The sequence below is a fragment of the Micropterus salmoides genome, unplaced genomic scaffold (assembly GCF_014851395.1).
Source record: "Micropterus salmoides isolate LMB-PRFRI ecotype aquatic unplaced genomic scaffold, ASM1485139v1 Ms_hic_scaffold_4, whole genome shotgun sequence".
In the NCBI taxonomy this organism is placed as follows: domain Eukaryota; kingdom Metazoa; phylum Chordata; class Actinopteri; order Centrarchiformes; family Centrarchidae; genus Micropterus; species Micropterus salmoides.
The window spans coordinates 20,621,400-20,641,049 of record NW_024043372.1 but is presented as its reverse complement, the minus strand read 5'-3'; the positions used below and the strand labels follow the sequence as shown (position 1 = coordinate 20,641,049).

General features: G+C 40.2%; 5 protein-coding genes across 5 annotated transcripts; 3 read left to right on the top strand and 2 right to left on the bottom strand.

Moving 5' to 3' along the window:
* The first annotated feature begins 3,792 nt into the window (after positions 1-3,792).
* Positions 3,793-6,051, top strand: tspo (translocator protein). Its single transcript, XM_038697685.1, has 4 exons — positions 3,793-4,002; positions 5,100-5,275; positions 5,364-5,502; positions 5,628-6,051. The coding sequence occupies exons 2-4, from the start codon at positions 5,103-5,105 to the stop codon at positions 5,799-5,801; spliced, it is 486 nt and encodes a 161-aa protein (XP_038553613.1). The 5' UTR covers positions 3,793-4,002; positions 5,100-5,102; the 3' UTR covers positions 5,802-6,051.
* Positions 6,052-9,910: 3,859 nt separating this feature from the next.
* Positions 9,911-13,343, bottom strand: LOC119885924 (ubiquinol-cytochrome-c reductase complex assembly factor 2). Its single transcript, XM_038696271.1, has 4 exons — positions 13,172-13,343; positions 11,645-11,719; positions 11,190-11,256; positions 9,911-10,087 (listed from the first exon to the last, which is right to left on the bottom strand). The coding sequence occupies exons 1-4, from the start codon at positions 13,307-13,309 to the stop codon at positions 9,981-9,983; spliced, it is 387 nt and encodes a 128-aa protein (XP_038552199.1). The 5' UTR covers positions 13,310-13,343; the 3' UTR covers positions 9,911-9,980.
* An 81-nt stretch (positions 13,344-13,424) lies between these two features.
* tomm6 (translocase of outer mitochondrial membrane 6 homolog (yeast)) lies at positions 13,425-14,950 on the top strand. The gene is made up of 3 exons (XM_038696273.1): positions 13,425-13,558; positions 14,593-14,727; positions 14,930-14,950. The coding sequence occupies exons 1-2, from the start codon at positions 13,461-13,463 to the stop codon at positions 14,687-14,689; spliced, it is 195 nt and encodes a 64-aa protein (XP_038552201.1). The 5' UTR covers positions 13,425-13,460; the 3' UTR covers positions 14,690-14,727; positions 14,930-14,950.
* Positions 14,951-15,193: 243 nt separating this feature from the next.
* cunh1orf74 (chromosome unknown C1orf74 homolog) lies at positions 15,194-16,202 on the top strand. Its single transcript, XM_038696270.1, has one exon. The coding sequence runs from the start codon at positions 15,232-15,234 to the stop codon at positions 16,018-16,020; it is 789 nt and encodes a 262-aa protein (XP_038552198.1). The 5' UTR covers positions 15,194-15,231; the 3' UTR covers positions 16,021-16,202.
* Positions 16,203-17,003: 801 nt separating this feature from the next.
* On the bottom strand, positions 17,004-19,648 carry sirt4 (sirtuin 4). Its single transcript, XM_038696269.1, has 4 exons — positions 19,492-19,648; positions 18,683-19,170; positions 18,160-18,454; positions 17,004-18,049 (listed from the first exon to the last, which is right to left on the bottom strand). Exons 2-4 carry the CDS (start codon positions 19,168-19,170, stop codon positions 17,897-17,899), a joined length of 936 nt encoding a protein of 311 aa, XP_038552197.1. The 5' UTR covers positions 19,492-19,648; the 3' UTR covers positions 17,004-17,896.
* Positions 19,649-19,650: the final 2 nt, after the last annotated feature.

Below are 19,650 nucleotides of genomic sequence, written 5' to 3'. Positions count from 1 at the left end.
CCATTGAAGTCACATTGACTTATGATTTCAACATTGTTTCAATATTAAAAAAGGGTACAAAATGATGATGAAATTAGCCTTGACAGCAGAATGTTGATTCAGCTTAGTTTCAATATTGTTTCAATAATAAAATTGATTGAAATAACATTGAAGTCACGTTGATTTTTAGTTAGGCTGTTATTTCAACGTTGTTTCAATAGTAATATTGGTTTAAATAACACTGAAGTCACGTTGATTTTTAGTTAGCTATGATTTCAACATTGTTTAAATATTAAAAAATGGTGCAAAATGATGATGAATCAACATCTGAGTCTGATGTTGATTCAATTAAATTAGCGTTCAGAGCAGAATGCTGATTCAACATAGTTTCAATAATGTTTGCTATCTGGGTAGTTATCTGGTCAGCCAGGGGTGGTAATGCCTCACTAACACAGGCCTGAGGCAGAATATAAACAGCGACCAGAACAAACAAGGAAAACTCCCGCGGTGAATAAAAAGGCTTACAGTTTATGAATAAGGTCTCTAAGTGAGGACTGCACGATTTCTTTAACACTGTGACATCTGTACACCAACCTTCGTTTATGTAAGCTTCGTTACACGATCCGCACGGATGAGATTAAATCCCGGCAGGTAAAGTGCGCTGTCTGGGATGTGATTAATGTAAATATCTTCTTAATGTTTTGGGTTTGTTTGTATGGCCTTTTTTAAAAATCATTTAATGCTTAGTTTAAGTCTCATTCCACTTAAAAATGTGTTTGAGAAGCACTTTTATGTCTCTACATGGAGCAACAGCCGGCAGGGAATTAGCATGCTTAGCATAAAGACTGGAAACAGGGGGAAATTATTAGCCTGCCTCTGTCCTAAGGCAAACAAATTCCACCTCCCACCTCTAAAGCTCACTAACTAAAACTTGATATTGAGTTTGTTTAATCCGTACAAAAGGCTAACATTTTAAAGGTGGTTTTGTGCCGGACTAGTTGCTGGGCAAACACTTGTAGGCTTGGAGGCCTACAGTTGTAGGTTGTGTCCCAAAATATTGAGTAAGACATTGAGATTTTGGACACTTAATAAAGTAATCATCATCATTTTGTGTCATCCCTGACAGCTGTAGAGTTGCATACCGACACCAATACCGATTTTGCATCTATAAAATGTGGCTAATTTTGAAGTGGGAATGTCCATATCGTGAAAACGTCCTTTTCTGTTCCATTTGGGAATTTCTGAGGGCACAATATCACGTATACATTTACACACTCAGGATTTGGACAGTCAAATAAAATGGCAGTAAATATAGTGCACTAGTAGTAAATTTAGATTCAGCACCACCTTTGCAGCATAGTGGAAATCCAATTTGAGAGTAACTTAACACCTCCTGAAAATCTTCATCACCTTACTGTACTCCAGGACACTGTTACATGACTGTTGGGCGTGGTTAAAGCCGAAACAAAGCACACTTGTGACCACACCCAGAGTTTTTAATGAAAGTGTAATTGCACTACTATGACTGGTTTTTCACATATGTGCACTGGTGATTGTAGCTGTATAAATTATTTGATATTCGTATTTGATAGGTTGCAACATGCTGACACTGTCGAGACCTAAGCGATTGTTTTCTCAGAGAGTTCACTGGTCTTTCCAAAAAGTTGAAAAGTCCTTAGGGTTTTCAGTCTTTATTCTAAGCCTCATATCTTATACTTGATTTCACAGTTTAAAGACATCCTAATTGTTTAAAAAATAGACAGCTATGACTATTCAGTCAGTATTCAAGTTCAAATTCAAAATTGCTTTATTGGCATGAACATAGTTACATACAGTATTGTAGAAGCAGATTGCACCCATAGTTGCACCACGTAAAGATTTAACATGGGTAAATATACACTATACTATACTGCAGTATGTAAAACAATATATACAGTGTAAGCTTTTAACAACATATTATTGTCTTTTGTTTAAAACAACGTGTTAAAATATATTTATTTATTTGTTTATTTCATGTTTGTTTTCATACATCATGACCAGACAAGTATATAGCATGGACCAATGCTACATACCAGAGCATTTATAGCCTAAATCTAGTTTGCAATACCAATGAAAATACATGACACATATTGAATATACATACAAAGCAGTGTATGTACACACTGTATACAGTAATCACTACATGACTGATGTCACTAAAACCTGTTTCAGCTCAAGTTTAAAATCGTCCCATTCATAATTCAATATGAGTTATGTGGACAAGTTCAACGTATTGATCCCAGTGAATCTCACCAGCAATCAAGATTACAGTTCACCCTCTCTCCACCCAGCTCACTATCTTTTCCAGCGTCTCCCCTCTGGTAGAAGGCACAGGTCACTAGGACGCAGGATAGAACCCCATAACTGGCTTCTTCCCCAAAGCCATTTAGTCGATAAATATGATAAATACACAAAAGTGAGTGATTGAGTCTAAATATATGTAAGTTTGCTCTTTTAATCTAGCAAACCATTGTAACAGTGTTTGTCACATTTTACTAGCTAGAAGCCAGGGGTGGAATGTATAACTAAGTTCATTTACTCAAGTAGGCCTACTGTGCTTACTTGAGTATTTTCTTCAAATGCCACTTTATACTTCCACACTATACAGTATTTAGGGAATTATTGTACTTTTTATTTAACTACATTTGTCTGACAGCTTTAACTAGCCTGCCAGTTAGACCTATTTTACTAATTAAGATTATTCACACAAAACATGAAAACTGAAATGTCTATTAATTGAGTTACAGAAAACTACTATGCAAACATTTTGAGAATCATTTAGTGATTTTTCATACAAAATTGTTTCAGCTTCTAAAGCTTGAGGATTTGGTGTTTTTCCTTTTAATTAGCCTATTTTAATTTCTTTTAAATGCTTTTGAGGGTTGGACTGTTTGACAAAACAAGCGTTGAGCTTGATGTGATGGCATTTAATTTTTCACAAAACCAAACAATGAATTCATTAATCCTTTACAAAATAGTTAATAATTAGCTCCAGTTCAACCAACTTTAACAGTCAAATTCTGCAAACACATTGGTAATGGTGATGGAGCAGTGGATAAGACACATGCCTTTGGTGTAGGAGACCCAGGTTCAAATACACTGTGAGACACTAGTGTGCCCCTGAGCAAGATACTTAACCCCTTGTTGCTCCAGAAGTGTGCAACCTCTGACAGATATAGCAATTGTAAGTCGCTTTGGATAAAAGCTTCATCTACATGAATAAATGTAATGCACGAGTGATAATGAATACTTTTAAGTACATTATCCTGATTATTAGTATTTCTACAGTGTGGTATTAGTACTTTTACATAAGTAAAGGATCTGAATACTTCCTCCACCACTGCCAGAAGCATATTTCAGCTGTTCCTAGAAAGTGATGAAAGAAACCTCTAACCAAACCCCACAGTTGAGACGAAGTTGGCTTTGAGGGGGGAGGCGGGAACTATCTTGACGTTTTCTCCCTCTTTGCTGACGCCTCTCCAGTCACGTATCCAGCTGTGTGTGTTTTGTAAGCAAGGAGGAAATATATGTAACCACTGGCCGAGCAGGAAGTAATGCAATTTTTGTGACTGAATGTTATTTCGTGCCCTTTGAACTTTATGGACCACGGTAGTGTTATACAACATATTTATTTAGCTACCAAAATGCTTCACCAGCCGTCGGTCCTCTTCTCGACGTTGTCCTGTCTACCAATCGTTGCTAACCACGCTGCGACGTCACGGTGTTTGGTTCTGCGTTTGTGTGTGTGTGTGTGTGTGTGTGTGTGTGTGTGTGAGAGAGAGAGAGAAAGAAAGAGAGGGACAACGCTGGGAGTGTCTGCGGAGTGTTACTTAACAAACTGATTAGATTAGACAGCCCTGCCCGTTTAACAAACTTATATCACACTGTAGCAGCATGCCTGAGGATCTCGCTGTGGAGCACTAGCAACAACACATATTAACTGTAACTGTACAAACTGCGGACGAGCTGACAACTGAGTGAGGAGTAAGTAACATGTTACCGTTACATCTATTAAATGCGATAACGTTAACCTTATGTACACTTTAACCGTATTTTTTTTGACCTAGAGCCTTGTAGTGCCTTATGATTCCTATGATAAATGCGCCAGAATGTCTTCCGACATAAAACGAAGACAAAAAACCCAGATTAGCTCAAAATTAGCATGTCTGGCTGTTGTGTTGAAACGATTTTGATCAGTTTTCTTATGTAACGTTGCATCGCCAGTTGCGTGACTCTGTTGCCAAACAACCCTAACGTTACCTGTTACCTAAGGTTTCCAGAATATTAAAAACCTTGGTTTTTGAGTGCATTTAGATTTTTTCCCTAATCCCACATCTGTTGAGCATGAAAATTACCTTATAAGAAACTTTGCAGGAGTTTGGTAATCCGTCATTAACATCATGTGCACTTTTTAAGTGACTTGAAGTTGAGTTAGCATTACATTTATCCAAAGCAACTTACAATTGCTATATATGTCAGAGGTCACAGAGGTCTGGAGCAACTAACTTAGGGTTTAAGTGGATATGTCGCAGTGTAAATTGAACCAAGGTGTACAATGCGCTATCATCAACAGCAACCATGCAGTAAGAATTGACAAAAAGCTGGAGTAGACCAGCTTGTCCTAAAGAAATTGGTATGGCTTATCATATGAAATAGCCAGACCAATACTGGATTAATGAGGATGATACCGATATTAATGTTTTAACAATGGATCACATTCATATTTTTATGTGAATGGGGGTAGCTTGTAATGATGAATCCAAAGAGAATTATCTCCTGACTCTGCAGCTTCCCTCAGCTCTGCCGAGCTCTAAAGCGTCTTTCAGCACATTGTTTTGTTTCTCTGGCCCACCGCTTTGCTTCACTCTCATTTTTCTCAACATTGTTTTCAGTGAAAAAGCTCTAAAAGCCAACTGCACTTTACCTGCCCAGCACTAGAATAAGTCGAGGATGAACCTGACCAGACATTTAATGCCATCTTGTAGTTCATTTTGATCTTTACCAGAAAAGAAAGTATTGAGGTTTGATGTCCACCCCTCGCAGATGTTAAACAGCTATGGCGTGGTCTGCTCTTATCTCAGAACATGTGGCTGCCCATGGTTGGATTCACTGCCCTGCCACACCTGGGAGGGCTCTATGGCGGTTACATCACACGCAAAGAGGTGAAGACCTGGTACCCAACCCTACAGAAACCATCTTGGCGCCCACCAAATGCAGCGTTCCCTGTGGTGTGGACCTGTCTGTACACAGGCATGGGGTAAGCATCATCGCGACTGGTTCCTGCAGTCTTTAATTCTCTGTGATGGATTATTATCTAAATGGTCCTCTTAAATTTTCTTACGCAGATATGGCTCCTACCTGGTGTGGAAAGAGCTGGGAGGTTTCACTGAGGATGCACTGGTTCCACTGGGACTTTATGGGCTGCAGCTAGCTCTTAACTGGGCCTGGACTCCTATCTTCTTTGGGGCACACAAGCTGAAATTGGTGAGTTTAACACATATAATTATTTACTTTATTTGGAAGACCAAACGGGAAGAATGTGAGGCATGTAGCGAGTTTGACTGCTCAATATCTGTGCCCCTTTAATACCCTCTGTCTGCCCAATTTAGGCACTCCTTGAGCTTATGCTTCTCACTGGGACTGTCGGAGCCACCATAGTGTCCTGGTATCCCATCAGCCGCACTGCCACTCTGCTGATGGCGCCCTACCTTGCCTGGCTGTGCCTCGCCACCTCTCTCAACTACTGCATATGGAGAGACAACCCAGAGAAAAAAGAAGAGTAGGAGACAGTGCTGTGTGCTTTGAGCTAACTACATACATTTTGAATCATTTAAATGTCCAACTGACAATTGAAGTGAATGAAAATTGTCATGGATTTTTAAAATACATCCTTGGTGTGTATTTCAAGTGAAATGTAAAACTGCATTTATTTGCCTTTTTTATATAAAGAAAATCCCATGTGTGCATTTATGAAGAAGAGCCTTATGTTGTAGCTGCGGCTATAAAAAAAAAAATTAAAGTGTTCTAACAATACAGTGAGTTCATTCATTCAGTCTCAGTGGGCAACCAGCTCACAGCATTTGCTGGCCTCATGTCACTTTGCATAAACATGATTACAATAAGTTACATGCAGTGATGTATAAACTTGAGAGGAATTGGCGTTCCACCAAAGTGGAAAATTCTCGTTTAATTTGGCATGATAGTCTTAAAACTTATAGGAAGGCCCTCCGTAAAGCTAGAGCAGCGTACTACTCATCATTAATAGAGGAAAATAGGAACAACCCAAAGTTTCTTTTCAGCACTGTAGCCAGGCTGACAGAGTCACAGCTCTATTGAGCCAAGTATTCCCATAGCTCTCAGTAGTTACGATTTCATGAGCTTCTTTAATGATAAAATTCTAGCTATTAGAGACAAAATTCACCAAGACCTGCCCTCAACTGGCACCGACTTATCTCTTAACTCAGGAACCTTAGAAACAGCTGTAGAACCAGATATATGTTTAGACTGTTTTGCTTCCCTCAATCTTTACCAACTAACTTCAATAATTTCTTCATCTAAACCATCAACCTGACTCTTAGACCCCATCCCGACTAGGCTGCTTAAAGATGTTTTACCCTTAGTCAGCACCTCTATACTAGATATGATCAATCTATCTTTATCAACAGGCTATGTACCACAGTACTTTAAAGTAGCTGTAATTAAACCTCTTCTGAAAAAGCCCAAACTTGATCCGGATGTTTTAGCCAACTATAGACCTATATCTAACCTTCCATTTCTCTCTAAGGTTCTGGAGAAAGCAGTTGCTAAACAGCTGTGTGACTTTCTACAGAGCAATTTGAGGATTTTCAGTCAGGATTTAGAGCTCATCATAGCACAGAGAAAGCACTGGTGAAAATTACTAACAACCTCCTTATTGCATCAGACAAAGGACTTGTCTCTGTACTGGTTTTATTAGATCTTAGTGCTGCATTTGATACCATTGACCATCAGATCCTATTGCAGAGACTGGAATATTTCATTGGCATTAAAGGAACCGCTCTAAGCTGGTTTAAGTCCTATTTATCAGATCGATTTCAGTTTGTACATGTTAACGATGAGTCCTCCATGCACGCCAAAGTTAGTCATGGAGTTCCACAAGGATCTGTCCTCGGACCAATCCTCTTTACTTTATATATGCTTCCTTTAGGCAATATTATCAGGAAATATTCCATAAGCTTTCATTGTTATGCAGATGATACCAGTTATATCTATCGATCAAGCCAGATGAAACTCATCAGTTAGCTAAACTTCAAATGTGCCTTCAGGATGTTAAAACCTGGATGACCTGTAATTTTCTAATGTTAAATTCAGATAAAACTGAAGTTATTGTTCTGGGGCCTAAGCACCTCCGTGACGCATTATCTAAAGATATAGTTTCCCTGGATGGCATCGCCCTGGCCTCCAGCACCACTGTGAGGAATCTTGGCGTTATCTTTGATCAGGACATGTCGTTTAAGTCTCACATTAAGCAAATTTCAAGGTCTAAAAATGATGCAGAAAAACTAGTCCATGCATTTGTTACTTCTAGGCTGGATTACTGCAATTCCTTATTATCAGGCTGCTTGAAAAAGTCCATTAAGACTCTTCAGCTGATCCAGAATGCTGCAGCATGTGTTCTGACAGGAACCAGGAAAAGAGATCATATTTCTCCTGTCTTAGCTTCTCTGCATTGGCTTCCAGTAAAATCCAGAATAGAATTTAAAATCATTCTTCTTACCTACAAAGCTTTTAATGGTCAGGCACCATCTTATCTTAAAGAGCTCATAGTACCTTACTACCCCACCAGAGCACTGCGCTCCCAGAATGCAGGGTTACTTGTGGTTCCTAGAGTCTCCAAAAGTAGACTAGGAGCCAGAGCGTTCAGCTATCAAGCTCCTCTCCTGTGGAACCAGGTTCCAGTTTGGGTTCAGGAGGCAGACACCATCTCCACATTTAAGAGTAGGCTTAAGACTTTCCTCTTTGATAAGGCTTATAGTTAGGGCTGGCTCAGGTTAGTCCTGAACCATCCCTTAGTTATGCTGCTATAGGCCTAGACTGCCGGGGGATTTCCTATGATGCACTGAGCTCCTCTCTCCTCTACTTTCTCTCCCTCTGTATGCAACCTCATCCCATTATTGCATGTTACTAACACAACTTCTCCCATGGTTCTGCTCGAGGTTTCTGCCTCTTAAAAGGAAGTTTTTCCTTGCCTCTGTCGCCTAGTGCTTGCTCTTGGTGGGAACTGTTGGGCTTCTGTAAATAGCATCATAGAGTATGGTCTAGACCTGCTCTTTTGTGAAAAGCGCTGTGAGATAACTGTTGTTGTGATTTGGCGCTATATAAATAAAATTGAATTGAATTGAAAAAAGTATACAGATTTTACATTGGTTTCAGATTGGGAGTCATTATCTGCAATATCCAGAATTAAGGTATCGGAATTCTAAAAGATCTCTCATAGGCAAAGAGATGTCATCTGAGATAAAATGTTTATTTGTGTGTATAATGTTTTAGCACATGTAATCTTTTAGGAAAATCATGCAAGAAATGTACTAGGTGCAGTATATTGTGGCACTAGTATAAGATATCTGTGCCAGGTGTTTTTTTGCATTTAAGTAGATTCTAGTAGTAGTTACATGAGAACTTGAAAAGCAATTTCTGTAGAAATTGCGGTGTGAATGCTGGCTGTTGAATGGGCTTGCCCTAAACTGAATTGCTGTCTTGAAACAAGTTGAACAGTAAGGTATGAAAGATGTGTAAAGTTTTAAGGATTGTTGAAAAGCTGACACTAAACTGCATTACTGGCTTTAATTTGCATGAAGAAGCTGAAGGACTATGAAATTTTCTAAAGAATATGAATAAGACTTTAAAGCTGAATAAACTTGCACTGGTAAATGTTGAACATTTTAAGATTTGAATGTAGTTTTTAGTAGAAAGACATGAAGAAGTTGAAGAAATGTGAGAAAGTCACAAGTTTTGCGAAGACATGACCTGAAATCTTTAGAAAGGGGTAAGAAGACTTGGAAAAGTTTGAAATGGTGTAATTAGTATGAAGGTGACATAAGTGTATCAACTCCCACTGAAAGTCCTGGGTGAGCAGAATGACTCTACAGTGTTGAGTCACAGATTGATGGGGGTAGGTGTGTTGCTGGGCTCTTTCCTGTCCATCTCCACTGTCTTCAGAGCACTGAGGTCCAGATTGTTCTGGCTGCTCCAGGACCCCAGAAGGTCAGTCTCCCACCTGTGGGCAAACTGATCCACACAAGAGATGAGCCCAGTGAGGGTGGTGTTATCTGCACACTTCAGGAGCTTGGTGGTCTGGTGACTGGAGGTGCAGCTGTTTTTGTTCAGGGAGGAGAGCAGAGGAGAAAGAATGCATCCTTCAGGGGAACCAGTGCTGACGGTCCTGGAGTCAGAAACATGTTTTTCCAGCTTGATGTACAGCAGAACAACAGCAGAGAGGTGTGCGGGGAGTGAGGACTATCACAGGCATGAACAGGCAAGCATTTTTTTCAAAGCACACAGAATGGAGAGCTAGCGCACCGTCAGGAAATATTCACTAAATTTAACAAAAACTGTACTGGATTCAAATCACTTATTATCCTTTAAATATATTTTATCTGTTAAAATCGAACACACAGAAAAATTAACATGAACAAACAAAACCTTGCTGGAGGTAAATGTTATGCAATTAAAATCTGTGTATTTGAAGTATTTTTTATTACATTTATGATTGTGTAGCTACTTCCTCTCCAATCACCCTTTTTATATTTTGCTTTGTCTTGATCCCCCATAGCTACAGGCTACACAATAAACATCTGTAGAGTTATAATACTTTGTAAAGTCCATTACAATAGATAAATAACAAAACAGCCCATAATGATACAGACAATAAGCTTTATTTCTATACATGCAATGAGAAAAGAAAAGAAAAAGAGACGAGGAAGTTATTTTTCAGGAGCTTTCTCTGGAACGTCTTCTGGTGATTTGGAGAATCTCTCCATTAAGGTCTTCCACAAACCCTTTTTTTCGTCATCCATCTGTTGCACGTTCCCTGTACAAAAAAAAACTAACTAATTTTAACTTTAGGGGAGAGTAAGTGATCCTGCAGAAAGATTGTTGATATTTAAACTCAACTACCAAACAAATACACCCCTGCCTTCAGTGCTTCCTCAGAAGCTCCGCCGCCCCAAATTTCAAATCTCTGAGGTTTCTCCAGTGTTGAAACACCTTCGCCCTTGCCTGGTCATACAACTTTCGTCTCTGTTTATAATCTTCAGACCTTATCCTCTTTGGCTGTTTCTTAGCCATCTCTTCTTTCCCAACAGTGCCTGAAGTTCAGCACATGTGCCGGTGTATAGCACTCTCTCTCCCACTGCTCCGCTCCCCCCACACACCCCCATCACTCCTGTACACTGTGCATAAGAACAGGATCGAGGGGAAGCTACAGCAGAACAACAGCAGAGAGGTGTGCGGGGTGTGAGGACCATCACAGGCATGAACAGGCCAGCAGGAGCAACAGAGGGGACAAAGGACTGAGCCAATGAGTTAAGTTTTCAACAGGTTTGACTCAACAATGCTGGCTGGACCCCCCTCCCTCTCCCCCTCCCCAAGCAGCCTCACCTCGGTTATCCCCCCTCCAAATACATCCCTGCTACTCCAAAGGATCACTGCTCAGCAGCCCCAGCTCGCCTCCCCCCCTTAACAACTCTCCTACCTGCCCTCCCTCCCCCTCCATCTCAGTCTCCTCCTTCCACACCCCTTCCGCCACCCTTCTTTGACACCGTCCAACCTCTCCGGCCAGCTGCGAAGCTCTCCGTGATGCAGGTGGATCAGGACCTAGTGACCTGGATCACAGACTACCTCACTGACAGTCTTCAGTATGTCAGGCTGCATGGCTGCCTGTTAGATGTTGTGGCGAGCAACACTGGCGCCACCCCAAGCAACTGTACTGTCACCGTTTCTTTTCACAATCTACACTTCTGACTTTTGCTTTGACTCTGGAATGAGCTCCCTCCAGAAATTTTCAGATGTCAGCAAGGAGGAGTAGAGAGACCTGATTGAGAGCTTCTTTGGATGGTGTGATTACAGGTTAACTGTAACAAATGTGTGTTTTGTAAATACCTAAACATAAATGTGATATTGTGAGTCTGTACCTGACAAAAGCACTTTACATTCTTCCACTGTGACTCCAGTAAAGCTTGTGTCTCTTACACGAGGAAACTGTGAAGACACAAAGCCATGTTTACATTAAATATGTTAAAGTTTCACACAGTTATACACACTCATAAAACAGTTAAAATACATTGTTTGGAGGAAAAGGAGATTAAGTTCCACAGGAAAGACAATATTGTATGTCAGTGCTGGTTATTGGTAACCAAAGAGTATGAGTTTAGAGAGAACTTTGTACTTTTATGAATGAATGCTAAATAGTAACTGCCTTCCTTAGTTCTTCTTTACATGTTATTCCGTAGCTGGTATACTTAATGTTACAGACAGGGTAGAGACAGCTAATTAATGTTTTAGGCAAGAAAATAATTCATTAAATAGCTCTTAATCTATAGATAAAGCAGATGCACATGTGACATGTGAATATATAAAGTGTACTTACTCTTTGTCGGTATATGTTGCCGTTAATGCGGGCCAAACTTTCATACATCTGGTCGCACTTCTCTGGATCTGAGATCTGGTGGGGGAAAAAATATATTTAAGGGGCAAAAGTCACATGCTAGGAACAAAATTTCTCACTGAGATAAATGTGAACACTGGCAAAACTGAAAAGATTCCATACAAAAACCCAACTTCAGATATGTTACAACTACTGACATTTTATAGGCGAATAAAAAAAAGAAGAAATTATAAAAGTGCAAACATTTCAGATGTGCTTGAGACGTCCTCGAATATTAATGCTCCACAAAGAATACCATTTGGAATTTGGATAAATCTGACAAAAACCCACTTTTGGATTTAATTAAACTTCAACACCAAAAATTTTAAGTTGAGTTTAGTCCCCAGAAGGATAAATGAATAAATTGAAAATAAAAGAGAATTTGTTCCATGAAAATGGTAAAAAAAAAAACGGTAATGGAGTTGATATTCCACAAGGAAAGTTGATTTTATCACACCTCTGTTCCTGTTGGTGGATTCATTTATATACCTACTAAATAATGTGACCATTTTAGAGACTTAACAACACTGGAGCACCAGATGTGTTCAAATATAAATGTGTAAGCAGCATTTTTATTTTGCTGGACGGGGTAGAACACTTAATGGATAGTTTCATCTCTTTTAATGCATCATATCTATATCTTTGTTTGGGATCAAAATATTAACCTCAAGTATCAAGTAACTATAAGTCAACCTACATCGGCAGGCAGATATTATCGACCGATTTTAACTTATTAGAGCAACATTTGCACAGATATGTTGGCCGATAGGTAACAAGTACAATAAACTATATATTTTTTGTATTTGTGTGGTTGATGTGTTTATATTAATAAAGAATACCAGTCAATATTAGCTTCAGTATTAACTTAAAAATATCAGTCATAGTACCCTTAAAATAAATCAAGTGGAGTAAAAACAAAATTATTTTTCAGTAGCATAAATGTAAATATTTAAGTCCAAGTACCAAAAAATTGTACTTGTATACTGCACCACTTAAAACTTTACATGATGAAAATGTTCTGACTGCCTTTCCAGTCAGTTCCTTTAAGTTAATAATAATAATAATAATATATTTATTTATAGAGCGCTTTCAATCAAAGTCCTTCACAAAAAGAATACAATTAAAGTACAAACAGTACAATAAAGATTTAAATTAAAACACTAAAAAGTAAATACCACTATACAAAGACATCAAAGATAAACGAACATTTAGGACTCATAAGCAGCAGTGAGTAAGAAGGTCTTAAGCATAAGAGTAATGTGAGAAAGTACAAACCGATAACAGTACATTAGAATTAGCCTCTTAAGCTGCATTTATAATGTTCATAATAATAAGGTTAACAGGTATAAATAATCGACATGGGTAAGTGTAAACAACGGCAAGGTCGAGGGCAGTCGGCACCCTTACTATGTGTTATCCACTTAGCTCAGCTCGGGTGTTATGTAGCAGAGAGTCAGTTAAGCTCAGTACCTGCGTGTTTTCACCCTCACGGAAGGCTGACGCAACTCTCTGCCGCAGAAACGTCCCCAAATCACGGCTTTTCTTGCCATCGTCCCGCGGCCACTCCTCACACAGCTTTAAGAACCGACGGTACCTGGTAGCGGACATCTTTGGACATGTAAAGGTGATCGCGTTCGGTGAGGACGACTGAAGTTTGAGCTTTACTGCGTGCTGTACTTGTGTTACATCTAAACCCTTCCTCCTCCTGTCTGCTCCCCTCGTTGCTGCTGTTCCACTCGCTACATCCAGAGTTAGCAAGATGAGCGGATCAGAAGGTAAAAAGGGCTCTTCCTCCGGTGTGATGGAGTGGATCGGTTCAGCTTGTCGGTTTGCGACAGACAGAAACGACTTCAGAAGGTGAGCCGATGAAGCGATTAACCTGCCTGGTCGTTAGCCTAGAAGCTAAGGTTAGCACACACTGCGTCAGAAAGATCTGCTCTTGCCTCGTCCAGTCTCTCGGATTTCTGGACTAGTCCAGACTCTTCTGTCACTATCAAGGTCACTACTCTCAAGGCTGGATTGCCAACCAGGCCAAGTGGGCACCTGCCCCGGGGATCCCATAACTCCAGGGGCCCCTGAAGGCTCCTGGGCCACTGTATTTCAACTGGTTTAGTTGATAACTTGCTCTGGAAGCTGTACCATTAACGTTACAACAAAAGATTTACTGCCATGACCTTTGTGGGTCCTGCTTTATCATCTGGATCTGTCAGCGATGCTCCTGTGGCAAAGTCTCAAAACATAAATTTTTTGCGATAATATTGTGTGCACATTGGGAAATTAGCAGGACCTATATAGCGGCCAAAAATGGCTTACTTTACATTTACTCATTTGGCAGACACTTTTATCCAAAGCGACGTACATTTGAGGAACAACATACAATCTTACTTACTTATCAGTTGATAAGTAGCATGTCATTGCACACAATTGCCAAAATATCTCGACAGCCAAATGTCGTGTTTATGTTGGTCACATTAGAAAAAACAACTTTCTATGGATTCTCATCAAAAGTGTCGAAATGTTCCTGTGGCCCAGTATCATACACCTCACTCTGTCCCCTTTTGCAGTTTCTTTCTGCATCTACATTGTCTAGTAAATACAGATGTTTTCTCTATGTACATGTACATAATAATGACATCATTGGATATATTATTATCAGATTTTGCCTTAAAAGTCTAATAATGGTCAGGATATGATATTAAACTAATAAACCTGAGGCCAGGTATTCCAGCATAGAAACACAGAATGACAGCGGGAGAACAGGAGGTCCATCTGGCTATAGTCACTATGTTATTTTATTTTCAGCTTATCTTGAGATAGTTTTTCAAGTTGTATGTTTAAAGTTTTAATCCTGTAAAAATAAAAAAAATATTTGTAAATATTATTTAATTCAGGAATCTTCTGGTCAACCTGGGCCTGTTTGCAGCTGGTGTCTGGGTTGCACGAAATCTCTCCGATTTTGACCTGATGTCTCCTCAGCCCGTGACATAACCTGGTCAAAATACACCACAGCCAAAACCAGGATGATGGTGAGATCATCTTCTTTACTAGAGCTGTCCATTTGCATTCAGTTTACATTACTTTTAACCAAACTAATGGTGCGTTATGGTAGCAACCTTATTTATCGGGAAAAAACTCTGCTATAAGTTACAATTAAACTGACGTCACAGTCACAAATGATTATCATAAAGAGGTACATATAACCGACATGATATTTTTGTTCCTTTTCAGGTGTCTTGGACCAGCAAAAAAGAAACAAGGGACATCATCATTTTATTACTTTGTTACACTTTGAAAACAAATCATCTTGTTAACCTGAATTTGGTTCACTTTTCTGTTGAATAACTCTTTTCATGTCATCTTACAGTAGGTGGCTTGAAGACAAATAATTACGTTGAATCAGTCTCTCTGTCTTTTGTCATCGCTGACCTAGAAAACCTCTTTAGTTTTATTTTTTAATCCTCAAAACAATCAGTCACTGAAGGGTATTATTTTGGTACATTTAAAGGGTGCATTGTGTGATTTCTGCAGCCATGTCCACTCAGGAGTTCTTTGTTGCTTCTGCTCGTAAATGTCTGTCTACTGGTAGAAAGTCTCTCTCTGTCCCTCAGAGTCTGGACCTGGCTGCTCAGGTCTCGGCTGTTGATCTGGGATTAAAACCAGCTTTGTTGTACGATAGCAACGGCGCCAGTGCAGATCAGCTGCAGCAGTATTTGGTCTCTTTGCGGTCCTCCCAGCTCGTGTCTAAATCACTTCTCACGCTGGATTTGAATGGAAACGCTCTTATTGTTAATCCAGTTGCAGCCAGATCAAATGTGGAGCAGCTGTTTCACAATAACGTGGCGTTGATCGATGTCTGCCACTCCCTGGAGAAGCCCACCGTCACTGACCCGCTCAGAGGAGAGCTGAAGAGCGCGGCACGCGATTTACTGCTTCTCCTGAGAGGGTTTGAACAACAGATGGGGTCCGAGGAACCTCATTATGTTGGAGAAAAATCAGAGGGATGGAACCTGTGCACAGTGTTTGGCCTGTTATTGGGTTACCCCGTCACTTACTGGTTTGATCAGACCAAGAGCTTTGAGAACTGTCTGTCTATGACTCCCCTGATGGTGACTACAGCTTCAGCAACGTGGCAGGCAGACACCGCAGCGCACAGGTGTTGCCTGTACTCCTTCAGCGTCCCAGCTATTCTGCTTGAAGAGCTGCAGTCCAACCTGGAAAACTGGAGGCTTTGTTTACAAGAAAGGTTTCAGCAGCAAAATGTCCTGAGTGATCTTACAGTTTGTCAGTCCGCAGTCACTCTGCCTTCAGTCTGTTTGTGATGAAGTTTGTCGTTAAATTAAGCTGTCATAGAATGTTTGGGTTTTAATTTATCACTACATTAAACTGTGTCAAAACAGCTGTTCATTTCTTAATGAGCAGTACTATTCAGACCCTGAGACAGTGAACATACACAACCTACAATTTGAGAGAACTGATTAAAGTGACCAAATTACACATCAAATACTTGTATTTGTTTTTCTTTGTTCAGATTATGTGATTAATTTCCAGGGCGAACAACACCAATTATTCCACAGACATTTTAAAAGTTACCAATGTTTGTTTACCTGTATGTTAAATCATGTGCTTCAGTAAAGTATGAAAATTATGTTGTTTTATTTAAACAAAACTTTGATTTGGAATGATCCTACAACTCCAGTCTGAAGAAACAACTCTAAAGTATAAGTTCAATAAGCTTCACAAAACTAATGAATTAGGTGTATGTTATTTTAGCAGTATTTTGACCAACAGTATACAGGTGCATCTCAGAAAATTAGAATATTGTAAAAAAGTATTTTTTTCCCCATAAAGAAAGTGAAACTTTCATATACTAGATTCATTACACAAAATTAAATCTTTCAGATTAACATGCAGCAGTGAGAGTCTTGCATAATTTCCTGTTAGTATAAAAGTGCACTGGTTTAGTTAACTGAGACACTTCAGTTGTGTGGAGCCATCATTAATGATATTAGCTCCACTTGAGCCTTTTCTGCTATGACAAGTCACATTTTCTGCAGCCGTGGTATTGCACATTTTCTCTATCTTAGGAGCCTCTCTGAGCAGCTTCAGGGGACCAATTTAATTTGGTATCACCCATCATGTTAGGTAAATTTCATACTGACAAATGGTGACGATGTTTCAGAATGTAAATATTGTCAGGTTTGGTTAAATGTGCATGTATTGAATTGGCAGAACCATACATTTGTGGAAAGTGACGTTGGAAAATGTCCACCCTGACAAGTTGATGTACAAAGGCAAATCAAGCTTTTAAATTTTTTATTTTTTTTAATTACATTAAACAGCAAAAACAAATGTTGCATCAAATGCATCATGTATTCATTTACTTCAGACTGAGGTAAAACAAGATCCTGTTTGAGAATTTGCTGGACAAACACACAGTATGAACTCTCACGCTTCTTTACTTGTATAGTTAAACATTGTTTGACAAATCGAAAAAAGGGTCCATTTTACTGATTGTTAGCATTAAAAATATATACCTATTAATATATAAAACACAAAGCACACCCTTTAAAACCAGCTGCAGTAGATTTTGTATAATCTCTTGATTTACTTTCCAAACTTTTGTGAACTGCTCTCTATTGTGTTTTAAGTACCACATTACTTTCACAGTGTCCCTCATAACTCATATCATTTAAAAATAAGCAGCATCAGTATATGACAAGTGAACTGAGCCCAGTGGAGACAAACCCTGTGGCTGACTCACCCATTTCAGCTCTCCAGTTATCGTTTCACAGCCTCCAACTTTAAACTCCGGGCCTTCAGACAGTGAACCAGCACATCACAGCACTACATCACCTACTGCACATATTCTATGAAACACAGTAATGCCAAATACAGTACAGCTTGACTCTTTCTGTTTCTCCTGGCAGGGTAGATGTCCCTCTGTTTGTTGGACCAAGATATTGATCCCCTGGCACACTATTTTAATGTAGGACAAATCTAATTTTAACTGTTGATATGTCAGTTTTTGCTTTACTTTGAAAACAGCAGCAAAATTCTCCTGGCAGAGAAGTGCAGTAGATGCTCTAGGCTCCTCTTCCAGCCATCCCGAAGTTCATTATGTTGTTTACCTGTTTAAAGTTCGAGGTAGTTTTGACCAGCTTAATGCAGTATATCCAAACTGCATGTCTTTGACAGTCAGAGAGGTTGAATGGCTGACAGCACTTCACCACAGCGGCCGCTTACTTTCAGCTCGGCCAGGTGGTCTGCCCTCGTGGACCCAATGTTCAGGATGGCGACTGGCATTTTCCTATCACTCGCTGCTAGTAAAAACCTGTATCCTGAATATACCTTGGGAGTAACAGAGAGTCACAATTAAAATACAAAAATCCAGAAGGATTGTATTGTATACTTGTGTTATCCTGATCAAGCTGCTGTAGACATTCCTCTAAAAACCCTACCTGTAACGATGAACCCACAACCAGCACCGCATCCGACTCTGCCAGTCTGTCGTGCACTGACTGTACCGTCACTCTGTTCACAGTGTCCCCAAAAAAAGTGACCTCAGGCTTCAGTATCCCTCCACAGAACTCACAGGAGGGAACTCTGAAATGGAGGACCTGCTCGTCCTCTAAGAAGACATCACCGTCCGGAGCCACGGCGCCAGCCTGCGCTCTCCAGTCCGGGTTTAGTGCTAAAAATCGCTTCTGGAGTTCCTCCCTGGCGGAGATGGTACCACAGCCTAGACACATCACCCTGAGGACACACATATGAGCATCAATTATTCATCTTTAAACACATTTTACTAGATAGGCATGTGGATGGTGACTCAAAGGGTCAGGTGGGTTACCCAGATGAAAACTATACAAGCAACAATATGTAACAGTTATAGTCTTTTTACATAAATCCTGGACAAACTAAAAATACTGACAACTATTAGAGCTGGTTTACGTTTGTCATATGTGTCAGCGGATGCTTTCTTGCCTGTGGGAACAGCCGTGGAGCTCGGTCATTGCTTTCTGTCCTGCCTTTGAATGGAGAGCATCCACATTTTGTGTAACCAGCCAGTGCAGCTTGCCTCTCTCCTCCCACCGCTGCAGGACCTTGTGTGCGGAGTTGGGCTGACGGGAGGAGAACTGCGGCCAACCGACAAAGTTTCTGGCCCAGTAGCGCTGACGAGACTTTGCACTGCGGACAAACTCTGCATGCTGCATGGGTCGCCTGTCGGTGCGAGCGTACAGCCCGACACCCTCCGAGCGGTAATCAGGGATCCCTGACTCTGTGGAGAGTCCTGCTCCAGTGATCACAAACAGGCGTCTGGCTCGGGACACAAACTCCTGCAGTAGCTCCAGGGAGTGGGCATCAGTGGTGCTGCAGGGGGGGACAAAGCTCAACACACCTGCAGGGGCTGAGAATGCCCTCCTCATGGGTGCTGCTGTGTGTAGTGTGAGGATCCGCCATGGCAGTCTCATCTACAGCAAGACAAACAGAACTGATTATTGTAACTGAGCCCTCCTCCTCTCCTTCAGGTAACAAGTCAGGTAACCTAGCCAAGAAGCTACACGACTACATGCTAGTATGGCACTTACTTAAAACGACATTTAATTACATTACAATGTGCTGATAAGAACAAACTAAATGAAAGTAAAATATTAAATTGTTATAGCAAGAAACCGTCACTGGGCTACTTTCCAAAAGTGCACGTTTGGTTTCAACCGGTGACTAACGTTAACAGCTGCAATGTCAGATAACGCCAGCTAGCTAACTTTGTTCTTGTACGTTAGCTACTGTACCTTATTTGTGAGTTACAACAGCTGCTACAGTTTTAAGTTACTGTAGGAACACTGTGGCAGCAGGTACGAAGTGTCGGTTGAGTAACATCACAAACCAGAACAGCCTGATATAATATGGGAACCGTTGTCCGAGAGTGACAACAGGAAATACCAGGATTT